This window comes from Vigna unguiculata, chromosome 11 (genome assembly GCF_004118075.2).
Source record: "Vigna unguiculata cultivar IT97K-499-35 chromosome 11, ASM411807v1, whole genome shotgun sequence".
NCBI lineage: Eukaryota > Viridiplantae > Streptophyta > Magnoliopsida > Fabales > Fabaceae > Vigna > Vigna unguiculata.
Window position 1 is genome coordinate 24,900,584 of NC_040289.1, and position 13,156 is coordinate 24,913,739.

The following is a 13,156-nucleotide window of genomic DNA, read 5'->3' on the forward strand; positions in this document are numbered from 1 at the left end:
AGTAGATGCTAAGAGTAGTAGAGGTTGGGAGCAATCACAAACAGTATATACTAGGTGCAATTTGTATTTGCACCTTACAAACGTTCTATTAGGCGTTGTGTGGTTGAGGACAACGTTAAACTTGAGAAGTTAGGTAAACTTGTGGGACTATGATAAATTCAAATTGTAAATTCGGATCGTAAAATCTTAAGAATTTACTTTAGATAAATAAATATTAAAATTTTATAAAAATTATAATACTTTATTATATAATATTAGAAATAATTTGTACATGTTTTTATTGAAATATTATTATTATTATTGTTATAAGTTCATCGTATTATATATTTAAAACAAAATTATATGTTCCTAACTATTTTTTATAATAATTTTAATTAATTATATTTAACATATTTAATATAATTCAAAAAGTGTCTACATTTTGAAATCTAAAAACTTTGAATTTAAGACCTAGATGGTCAGCAAAAACCCTAAACTCAAACATCATCTTCCAAGACTCACTACCTTGACAAGCCGCAGTAAGAGGGCAACATATGAAGATCGAAAGAATAAACCACAGATCTAATGGTGAGTAACGACGACAATGGGTAACAATGACTTTGGGCGACGACGGTGCAAAGCCAGACAATGACAGATCGTGAGCAACTTTGACACCAAACTAGAGACAGAGACAAGGCGACAATGAGTTGGATTTGCAAGAGACCAAGGAAGCAAAAACCATGACAAAAGATACCAAGTCTAAAACCCTAATATGGTAAAGGATTTCATTTCGAGAAAAAAAAATCTCAGTCAAACTCGCCAAATCAGAAGCAAACTTGTGATTTCGACCAATTCCATCGATTCTACCTTTGATCCCACGATCTACTCCAAATTGAGTTTGCTTCCGTGTTAACTAGGAAGCATTGAGTGAACACATAAAATCGTCCAAATTCGCGAGTTAACTCATGAGTTTGATAACTATGGTTGAAGGTTTAAGATACTCTCGTAGACAAATTGTGTTGTAAAAGAGTGGAATAGAAAAATGTGATATATCATTACACATTATGAGACTATATGAAGCATGTATAAACGATGCATGCACAAGTGCAGTAAGAGCTTTTGGCTCTGGTAATTTACGTCATTTTGTCTTGATTTTAGAACTGAGACATATTAGGGCGAGGCCAAAAGGGGTGCCTTTTGTCCTCGGTTATCACCCGAGGCTATATAGGCACTTTTCTGCCTCGGTTGCAAAGGAACCGGAGCCATAAATGGGCTTTTCTACCTCGGGTTAGCGAGAACCGAAGCCATAGGTTCACAATATATTTTTTTAATTAAAATTTTTGCAGAGCTTTTGGCCTCGGTTATGGTAAGAACCGAGGCCATATACCCCCTTTTTGCTTTGGTTTGGGTAAGAACCGAGACCTATTCTACTACTTTTTTTAAAATAAATTTTCTGTTTTATTGTGATTCTCACATTTAAACCTGCAAATTTTTTTGACAAACCAGTACAAACCAGAACAAAATATTTTCTCAAACATCCACAATCCAAAAACATTTAAAAGATAATTGGAATATCCACAATCCAAATACATATATCCTAATCAATACTATGTACATTTGAATTATGAATTTTGCACATCTATCCTACCAAACTTTATGGACTTCACAGGAATTGGCACATGACTCTTGAATGTCTGCAAAATAAGACATTAACTTAAGTTAGTATAATGGTAATATTCAGTTCCTCTTGTCCCCATGCAAGCTCCTTAACATCTTGGGAATGCAAGTAAAGTGGGATCTTAAGGTCTCTCCCAAAAATGTTAGCATCCTAAGGAACTTGCATTGACTTATCATCTATGATTTCTGCAAGTTGGAGCAATGCACCAAGAGGATCGTCCAAAGAGAGAAGAATCTTCTTTCGTTGAGGTTTTTCCTATATTGATGCAATTTCAGTTAAAATGGAATATAATTGAAGTTTGAATATAATAAACATGTAAACTTAAAAATTTAGTATGTGGTGGGTTTAAGAGTCTGTACTGGGGGCTCAGAAACAAACAAATCTCTAGGCCAAACGAGAAAATATTAGAATGCCAGTGCCACAGTATATACCTCATTTGTTGGCACAGGAACTAAAGCAAACAATATGAGAACCTCCTCTACCGTGACCTCAACTTATCCTCTCATAACTTCATGCCATGAAGAACTGTGGCTACCTCAAATACTTTTCCACGAGCCACTAGTGTCTTTTCCGTACCATCCCAAATATATAACTGACATGGATGAGTGTCATCCATGTCATCCCCGGGTGGAGCTGAACAACTCCCCTTTCTGCTTTTATCTGTTAGAGTCAACGATTTATTAATGTTATTTAACTATTTTATTAAATATCATTTATTCAATTCGTAACTTATAGAAAACAGATTTACCCGTGGAGGCACAAATGGCTCAAGTTCTGGCGGAGGATCCACTAGCGAACGAATGCCATAATGCTCAAATTGGCTCAATATCTTCACCCTTAGAAAGTGGAGGCCTAGATTTTTTATTTTCTAACATTATCTTCTCTTCAAGTTTTCTATACCCACCACGAGACAATATGTGTAGGTTTTTATTTTGAGCACTTATGCTAAAAGCCTTTTTTCTCTTTTCTTATAACATATAAAACCCACTTTATAAATTAGTTCAAATTTTGCATAATTATCAATTGTGCAATTGATGATTTCAAATAAATATACCTGTCATCCCTCAGATGTTCGAAGCTCAAGAAATTGACGCCATGTGTTTTCATCAATCCAAGTGTATTTCAACAATGGATTTTCAATCTTTTTAGATCCAAAGACATACATAGACGTCAACTTGGTCTTAAAACCACGAAATTCCTCAGCCACCGATGACAAACATTTTTGTTTAAGCGTCGCCACATTTGGAATATCAAATGTTAGCTACAACATAGATAATGTCATCAATAATATTTAACATATTATCAACAAAATCAAAGTATAATGTTAATAACATTAATATTAGTTACCAATAAATCCTGCCATATCATTTCCCGATCAACTTCAGTGACATGATCAAAAGATGGAGTATGGATTGATATTCTCTTTCGTGCCAACATTCCTAAATAGCTTTTTTCTGCAATATACCTTTTGATCATTAAAGCTTCTGGACGATATTGATTTTTCACATACCCTTTAGACATCTTCATGTAACGTTCAATGGGATACATCCATCTTAAGTATACTGGTCTACAAAACTTGATTTCTCTCACCAGATGAACAAGTAAATGTATGATGATGTCAAAAAATGATGGAGGGAAAAACATCTCTAGTTGACATAAGATGATAACAATCTTAGCTTGAAGTTCATCTAAATACTTTGTCTAACATTTTTGGGTAAAATTTCACGAATAGTTACAAGTAACAATTGTTGCATTAAGATGTGGCAATCGTGAGACTTTAGGCCAACAAGCTTCAAGTCTTGCATGGACACTAAACTCTGAATATTTGAAGAGTATCCTTGAGGTACCTTGACACTCTTTAAACATAAGAAAAAACTTATCTTCTCTTGTTTGGACATAGTATAACATGCAGGGGGCAAATAAGTACGCCTACCAACCTCCCTTAGTGCCAAGTCTTCTCGGATCTTCATTTCAACCAAATCCAAACGAGCATTTAGTCCATCTTTTGTCTTTCCCTGAATGTTAAGTAGTGTACCAATCAAGCTATCACACACATTCTTCTCTACATGCATGGCACCTATGCAATGCCTAACTTGTAACTTTGACCAATATGGAAGATCAAAGAATATTGATTTTTTAAAGGCTCGATGCAGATGATTTCTTAGACGTTTTACCAAATACATGATGTACTTTATTAACTTTTTCATGAATTTGAATGCCACTTAATGGAGTTGGTGCTTTGTAATTCTCTTGATGTCCATTGAATGCTTTCTTTAACCTTCGATTAGGATGATTAGCTTGTAAAAACCTTCGATGGCGCAAATACATGGTCTTCCTTCCATTTTTTAACTAATGCGATATAGTGTTTTCTTCACATATAGGACATGCTTTATGACCCTTGACACTGTACCCCGACAAATTACCATAAGCTGGAAAGTCATTAATGGTGCAAAATAACATTGCATGCATCATGAAAGTTTCAGAAGCAACATCATCAAATACTTCAACATCATCAACCCACAACAACTTCAAGTCTTCAACTAGAGGATTGAGATATACATCTATATCATTTCTAGGCTACTTTGGATCAGATATCATCATAGACAACATCATGTATTTTCTCTTCACGCAGAGTCCAGGAGATAAGTTGTAAATGAATAATATAACGGGCTAACAACTGTGGTTTGTACTTAAATTACCAAATGGATTCATTCCATTGGTGGCTAAGCCAAAACAAATATTTCTACATTTTTCACCAAACTTGGGAAATTCTTGATCAATATTTTTCCATTGCATTGAATTAGTTGGATGACGAAGCAGTCTGTCACATTTCTCTCAGTTGCATGCCATCTAAGGTTTTTAGCATTTTTAAGATTTGCAAACACACGCTTAAGTCTGGGCACGATTGAAAGGTACCATACTACTTTCAAAGCAGATCCTTCCTTCTTTATTTGACCACTATCTTTATTGTTTCTTTTTTGCTTGTATCGTGATGAACCACACTTTGGAAATTTTTTCAAATCTTCAAATTCTTTTTTGTATAATATGCAATCATTAGGACATGCATGTATCCTTTTATACTCCATACCCATTGGACAAAGAATTTTCTTGGCATCATAGTTTCGAGTGGGTAGAGTATTTCCATCGGAAAACATGTCATTGAAGAGCACAAGCAATTTTGTGAAACTTTTATCTCTCCAACCATTGGTCTCTTTTAAATTCATGTCTTAAAACCGTTGATAATCGTGTGAACTTAGTTGAACCGACATACAACAGAGTTTCCACATCAGTAAACATCGTCTCATACACGTGCACTTATGCAAAAGCTTCTACCCTAACATCCCGTATCATGTCCTCTATATTATCTTCTTCACATCACTCTTCCCGTCGCTCTTTGATGGTGGAATTGACAACATGTTCAGTTTGAGAAACAGTTGGAAAGTCTATTAATTCGTCATGTCATGTCCATATTGTATAACTTTTAAGGAAACCATCACAAATAAGATGTTCCCGAACTTGAGTTGCATTCAATTTTCTCTCATTCAAACAGTTGACACAAGGACATCTGAACTTCACCTCATCATCACTTCTCCCCTCATAACGTCGTGCAAATTTTATAAATTCTTCTACCCCATTCTCATACTCAACGCTGATACGTGGTAAATTAATCCAATTTCGATCCATACGTATGTAAATTGAAATTGCGTGAACAATTTCAGTAATCTTTGAATCAATGCTCACGTCGTAATCAAGGTGTGACCCTATCCCATTTAAGAAAATTCACTTTCTTTATTTTATTGGTACATATTACTTTTAAAATACATATCTTAAATTTCATGAAATTTTGCCAACATTTCGCAATGGTGTTCAGGATACACGAAATGAAAGTGATTATAAACCACAATCAAATATGCACCCAAAGATCAATACAAAACACAATTGACAAATATTCATGAATTTTAAGATATGTATTTTAAAATATATATGCACTAATAAACTCTTAGAAAGTGATTAATCTTCTTAAACTGTCCAATCGGACAATTCAAAATTCAATACATTTAAATTACTAGTATTGTATTCCTTTATATCTAATTTAAAAAAATGTAGTTTCTTCAAAATGAAAACTCGGGAAAATACATAATTTTTGTATTGAATCTCAAACGGAAAACTAAGGCTAACTCACAGTATAAGAAAAGCAAACAACATATTTAAAAAAATAATTAACCACATATATAAAATATAAAACTACTACATAACAAACTACAAAATCATAGGAAAACATTAGAATTAAAACCTATTTAATTATATTGTTACAATTTTCGTAAATTCATACTCAATGCTCTAAATTTCAAACTTAATGCTCTCAAATTGAGACTAGTTCTCTCCCAAAATTACTCAAAACAATCGAAACATTCAATTCCAATGAAAATCAATACTTGCAATAATCGAATTTGAAAATTAATATATACAAAACGGAAAACGAAACAAAAATGAGTTGAAAACTTATCTTGGAGGAACGACGGTACGACAGTTGTCAGAAAACGGAGAAGGAGGTGCACGAAATGGCCATGCACGAAATGGAGGTGCAGAACCAGCGGAGGAGCGTGGTGGCAGCGACAGCGACAGTGGAGTGTGGTGGCTAGAAGAGAGACGAGATAGTGACGAGAGAGAGACGACGCAGGAAATGGAGGTGCAGCACCGTTGGAGGCGACGTAGTGACGGGTGCCAGAGGTTGTGGTGGCAGTGGTGGCAGCAGAGAGAGATGAGAGAGTGTTGTTGCAGAGGCACGGGGAAGAAGAAGACAAAGGGGGTTCGCGAAATTGAGCCCTAAATAAACTCTATGGCCTCGGTTCAATTAAAAACCGAGGCATATAAGACTACTTGCCATCGGTTAAGTGCCACCCAAGGCCAAACACCTAACGGCTAGTGGCATTTTTGAAAAATGCAGCCCCATTTTTTGCTTCGGGTCTCTGGAATCGAAGCATATAACAACTTTTGGCACCGGTTTTGGGCAAACCGAAGCCTATAACTCTCTTTTGCTTCGGGTTTTAGTTGAACCAAGACATAAAAGTTGTCTGGAATTGCAAAAATGTTACCGCACCATTATATGCTTCGATTCCTGGCCAACCGAGGCATATAAGCGAGATAAAAAGCAAAATTTGCACTAGTGATGGATAAATGAGATAGAGTGAACCCTAAACCAACATAAATTAAACTAATATTAAAAAAGATTTTACTTATCGTTAGTTAAGTCAACACTAAAATAAAAATGCATTAGCGTCAACTTGACCAAAACTAAACTGCTTTATTTAAAAAAATTGATTTAAAATTAGTGATGAATTAGTATCAACTTAAGTCGTTTTTTCAAAAGGTGACATTAACAAATTAGTTTTCATTGTTTTAGAATCACATGCTCAAACAACACAAATCCAATGTTAATAACTATTTAGCATAAACTTTTTTTTAGCATCTCTCTTAACTAATACTAAATATATATTTTATTTTATATTTAAAGTAAGCACCAAAATTATTTTCAAAATTCTTCTTTTGAAATTTATTAACATTAAAGAATAAGTTTGAAATTGTAATAAGCCTTTAGGGATCATTAATTTTTTGAAATCAAAGACTCATGTCTTTAAGATTTAAGTAATCTTTATCTTTCCATTGATATTTATTATTTTCCAAGTGTTTAGAAACATATCATTGTCCATTTTTGTCTATTCTCATTCTTTTAATATATATATATATATATATATATATATATATATATATATATATATATATATTCTAATTATTTATTTTTAGTGAGGGTGTTAATATGCAGTGTTATCTTTGTGTGCATATAAGAAAAATTTATTATTCTCATCCATAATTCAGATACATTCTTTATGTCTAATTCCAAAGTGACGTAACCTCTCAGTTTATTCCTTTCATTGGAGCCGTTTGTCTTCTTAATACTTTTCAATAAGCATGATATTGATTAATAAAGCATCCATCAACATGCGAGAATACGATTCCCCTTTATTTCTTTTCCTTTATCTTTGAGCAGCATGCTTTGAATCAGAATGGAAAACCAACGAACTCAAAAAGTAAGAGTAGAAGTGACACCATAATCAACAAGCATATATTCTTGCTTTCACCCAAATGAATATAGAACAAATGAATTTCCCAAGTTCACACACGAAGCTATTTTGCACCCCAAATAAAGAAAAGTATTTTGCATGGTCCATTGAAGAAGAAGGTGAAATCATGAGCCACCATAGACACAACTTCACACCTCTGTCACGACAAAGAGGTTTGAGATCCTATGATGGCCACACTTACAATCATCATGAATCCAATGAAGTCCCTGTGTTTTACAGATCTAACTCTTCTCGTGTCACCGTAAGTTTATTCTGTTCTTGTTTTAGTCTCAAGGATTTTAGAACATGATGACAGAAGAAGGAAAAAATAAATTAAATTTTTGTTGATGGAAGCACAAAATGGAACCATCATTGTTTGAGGATCATATATAGCTTGTACATAATTTTTGTTCTTAATATTAGCAGGATGAAAGAACTTCAGATGTATTACCTCGACAACGGGTTTGGGAATTCAGACATCCTGTGGGATTCCACCACAGTATACCTTAGTAAGGCCAAATCGCAAACTAATTTTGCATATGTAATTAGACTTCACAAATATGTTAATCTGTGTGAGAAAATGTGTTCAAATGATCAAGTGTTTTGATGATTGACATATGGATGCATGTTTCAATTACCATGAATTTCACGTAGGTATTAGGATTAATGTAAACAATTGAGGACTATGATTTGAATTCCATAAAGCAACCTTCCCTGCACCCTTGATATGCTATTTAGTTGAATAATTTGCAGTTTTCCAGCAGCAGCACCTAGAAGACAACAAATTCATATTCACAATGAGGATATGGGAAGGCTCAGAGATATTTTCTTTCAGCCATCTTCAAGATATACATTCCAAACAAGCACACAAGCTCCCCCAGTGGTAGAAATTTCCAAATCAACAGTTTTGAGAAAGCTTCAAAAGGTAGTGTATGCTAGGAAGCTGAACTTATATTACAGAAACAATGCTGAAGGAAAACCGATGAAAGAGAAGAAGGAAAAGGATGAAGATGGTAAGAGGTGTGCTATTTGCTTGGAAGATTTTAAGACTGGTGAAGAGGTGATGCTCACTCCATGCAAGCACATGTTTCATGAGGATTGCATAGTGCCATGGCTAACAACTAAGGGCCAGTGCCCAGTTTGTAGGTCTGTGATTTGTGAGATGGAATGTGAGAACCCTTCATCCTTCAACAACAATGACTTGGCCGCTTTGGAATCTAGCAACCTATTTAATGGAGAGTTTTTATCAGTTTTTAGGGCCATGGAAGAAGCTTTTCAATTGGGCAGTTTGACTTAATAATTGACACTTGTATAAGCTTATGCTACAGTTGGAAAATTTGCTTGCTTGTTCCAAAATGTATGGATATGTTTTCTCTTTTTTGGCACAACATATATACTATAAATTTTTATAGGCAGAACTTATGAGTTGGAGATGAGATACACGCACTTAATGACGCAAGTTTGTTTTTCACTATTTGATCCATAGTGCTTTGGTTAATTTGAAAAAATAACATTGAAAGAATATGTTGATTAAGTAACTACAATGCAACCATATAAATTGTTTCCACGAGGATTCCACAATACACGAGTCATATATATATATATATATATATATATATATATATATATATATATATATATATATATATATATATATATATATAATCACAAGTACTCACTAACTCATCAGGGAACACTATCTTCTCAATCTATAAACCATGACCACCACCATGTTTATCCACGTTTTACGTCTTTGAAATGATAACCTTAAGATATTCTTTGCTACTACCACCTACAAGCCACCACTAGTGCAAAATTACAGTTTTACCTCGCCTTATAGGCCTCGGTTGGAGAGGAACCGAAGCATATAATGGCACGGTGGCAATTTTGCAATTACAGACAACTTTTATGCCTCGGTTCACATAAAACCCGAAGCCAAAAGCGGTTATAGGCCTCGGTTAAAAAAAAACGGTGCCAAAAGAGGTTATAGGCCTCGGTTAAGGAGGCCCGAAGCCAAAAAGGTTGCCAGAAATTTCAAAAATGCCATTGATGTTGGGACTTATAGGCTTCGGTTGGGGAAAAGCCGATGCCAAAAGGGGTTTTAGGGAACCGGGGCTAAAAAGTGTTATATGCCTCAATTGTAAGTTGAACCGAGGCCAAATAGTCGATTTAGGGCTCAAATCGCGAACCCCTTTCTTCCTCGCGCGCGCTGTCTCCTCCATTTCTCTTTGCAAATTTTGGCCACTCTTCTCTCTGCAAATTCCGGCCATTCCTCTCTCTGCTAATTCCGGCCACTCCAACAACGCGAGCTCTGTGCTGCCACTACCACCGTCTCCCGTGTTGCCACTGCCACCGTTGCGTTGCCGCCGTCGCTGTCTCCTCCTCTCTCCGCGACTTCCGGCGAGACCACCACGCGAGACCACGCGAGACCACAACGTGAGACCACCATGCGAGACCACCACGCGAGGCCCCTACCACCGTTGTCCCTCTCTCTGTCTCTCTGCAAGTGTTCTGGCGTCCCTCCACCACCACGCGAGACCCTCTTCTTCTTCCACCAACTACCACCGAACTTTCGCGCCTCCGGCCACTCTACTTCGGCCACCGTCGCTGCACCTCCATTTCGTACGCGAACATTTTTCTTTTTTTGCCACAATTGACATGCCGCGGTTTCTTTAAGGTAAATTTCCAATGCGTTTTTGATTGGTTTTCTGTTTTGTGTATGTTAATGTTCAATTTTAGTTATTGTGAGTGTTAATTTGCATTGAGATTGAAATTGTTTGGAGTGTTTTGATTAATTTTGTGAAAGGATTGAGTCTCAATTTAAGAGCATTGTGTCTTCAAATGTAGAGCATTAAGTTTGAATTTAAGAGAATTGTAAGAACACTATAATTAAATAGGTAATATATGATGTTAAGGAAATTGTTGTTTTTGCTTTTATTTGTTACTTATGACTTTCTCTTGTGTTTTTTGTTATCTCTTGTAGCTCTCGTACGCGTTGAATTGCATCATCCCACTGTCATCTACTTTTTACGCGCTCCCAGGTTCCTAATTCTAATATTTTCCTATGATGCAAATATGTTGTTTGCTTTATATATTTCATTAATTATTTGTTAAAACATGTTGTTTGCTTTTCTTAAAGATCCTGCGTCTGAACATTGGTTTGTCGCTCTTCATGGAAAAAAATAGATTGATCCTAATGAAGAGAATATGAGTGATCTTAATATTGCTGTCACCCACCCATTTAGAAGAACGATAAATGTTGATGAAATCCATCTAGTTGATGATGTACATGCAATTCGAGAAGATCATGATGAAGGAATATACATATGATCAATCAATAACTTTATGTATGAATTTCATATTCTTGTTAAAATTTAGGTGTTTTGTTAAATAATCACTAGTGCATAATGGGTTTTTTACAGCGCCCTATATGCCTCGGTTCACTTCCAAACGAGGCATATGAAGACGCGGTGGCACTTTTGTAATTTTTTCAAACTTTTATGCCTCGGTTGTATTTAGAACCGAGGCATAAACCCCCTAAAATTTTTATTTTTTCCGCTACATTGATATTTTTAAATTAGTGGCAGACTTTTATGCCTTAGGTCAATTCTAACCGAGGTAGATAGATGTTTATGCCTCAGGTCTATTTTAACCGAGGCATATTTGATTGCTTTTCAAGTGGAATACGCCTCGGGTCACATCTAACTGAGGCATATAGATGTTTATGCCTCGGTTTAAAATCAATCGAGGCAATAAGTCTTCTTAGGGTTTAAAATAAATCGTGCCACTGTTCATCTTCTTCGCGTGGAGCAGCAGCCATTTTTCTCTCTTTCATTTCCGAACGCCATTGTTCCAGATCGCAAAGGTTCCTTCTTCCACATAGTAGCAGTTTCGTCTCTCCACCACCGGTCCGCCGTTGAACGAGCCTCCTCCGTCACGCGAGCCTCCTCCATTGTTGTCATCACAGAGGTTGCAAAACCGCCTCCATTCTCGTCATTCAATCTCGCTTGTAGGTATGTGCTTCTCCTTTTTCAAATCGTAAGACTCTTCTATGGGTTTCGAACGTCGATGTGTCTGTCGAAGTCGCGATTTAGCTCACGATGGTTAGTCGTGGGATGTTTCCGTTCAGATATGATAGTGAAGAAAGGGTGTTCTGCATCGCTGCCGAGATGAATGAAGGCGTCGTGAAGTTGTTCCGGCGTGATGCGGTGGTCGAAGATGGTGGTCATGACACATTGGCGGCATTTAGGGTTTGAATGGTGGCTAGGGTTTCTGATTTGGGAGAAGGTTGAAGATGATGATGTGGCACACTGTGATTGGTGTAGGTGTGTGTACAAGGATCATGGCTATGTGTGATGCTGTTATTGGGTCAGAAAATACTATTTTTTTTAAATCTACGATGCACATTAGGCCTCGGTTCCCTCTAGAATCGAGGCAGTAACCCTTGCATATGCCTCGGTTCATAACCGAGGCATAAACATGTCTCTTTTTACCTCGCCAGCATATGCCTCGGGTGTAAAACCGAAGCGAAAAAGTCAAAATAACCGCGGCATAATCTCTTTTCTGCACTAGTGAATGTTTTATATATTATTTTATATGTTGCTTATTAATGTTTTTTTATGTTTTCATTTTACAGATACATGGCTGAACATTATGCTTCATCAGAGGATGAAGAACCTACTAAGAGACCCACCAGAGGAGCCGCTAGGTTGAGAGAGCTCTTAATTAGAAGAGCTAAAGGTCAGAAAACACATGTTGATATTAACGTCGACACTGGTGAGCCTAGTGGTCGTTATGGGGACGTCTTCAAAAGCTATTTAGGAATGTTGGCACGAGAGAGAATATCAATCCTTACGCCATCTTTTGATCATGTCATTGAAGCTGATCGGGAAATGATATGGCAAGATTTATTGGTAACTAATATTAATGTTATTAACGTTATACTTTGATTTTGTTGATAATATGATAAATATTATTGATGACATTTTCTATATTGCAGCTAACATTTGATATTCCAAATGTGCCGACGCTTAAACAAAAATGTTTGTCATCGGTGGCTGAGAAATTTCGTGGTTTTAAGACCAAGTTGACGTCTAGGTATGTCTTTGGACATAAAAAGAATTAAAATCCATTGTTGAAATACACTTGGATTGATGAAGACACATGGCATCAGTTTCTTGAGCTTCAGACATCTGTGGGATGGCATGTATGTTTATTTGAAATCATCAATAGCATAATTGATAATTATGCAAAATTTTAACTAATTCATAAAGTGGGTTTTCTATGTTACAGGTAAAGAGGAAAAAGGCTTAGAGCATAAGTGCTCAAAATAAAAACCCGCACATATTATCTCGTGGTGGGTATAGAAAACTTGAAG

At 36.0% G+C, this 13,156-nt stretch overlaps 1 protein-coding gene across 1 annotated transcript; it reads left to right on the top strand.

The window, feature by feature from the left end:
- Positions 1-7,781: 7,781 nt before the first annotated feature.
- Positions 7,782-9,197, top strand: LOC114168869 (E3 ubiquitin-protein ligase At3g02290-like). Its single transcript, XM_028053836.1, has 3 exons — positions 7,782-8,041; positions 8,206-8,288; positions 8,533-9,197. Exons 1-3 carry the CDS (start codon positions 7,802-7,804, stop codon positions 9,074-9,076), a joined length of 867 nt encoding a protein of 288 aa, XP_027909637.1. The 5' UTR covers positions 7,782-7,801; the 3' UTR covers positions 9,077-9,197.
- The last annotated feature ends 3,959 nt before the right edge of the window (positions 9,198-13,156 follow it).

Coding starts and splice junctions, on each gene's coding strand:
- LOC114168869 (XM_028053836.1), top strand. CDS start 7,802: ATGAATATAGAACAAATGAATTTCCCAAGTTCACACACGAAGCTATTT. Junction 8,042..8,205: donor CTAACTCTTCTCGTGTCACC/GTAAGTTTATTC, acceptor TAATATTAGCAG/GATGAAAGAACTTCAGATGT. Junction 8,289..8,532: donor TTCCACCACAGTATACCTTA/GTAAGGCCAAAT, acceptor AATAATTTGCAG/TTTTCCAGCAGCAGCACCTA.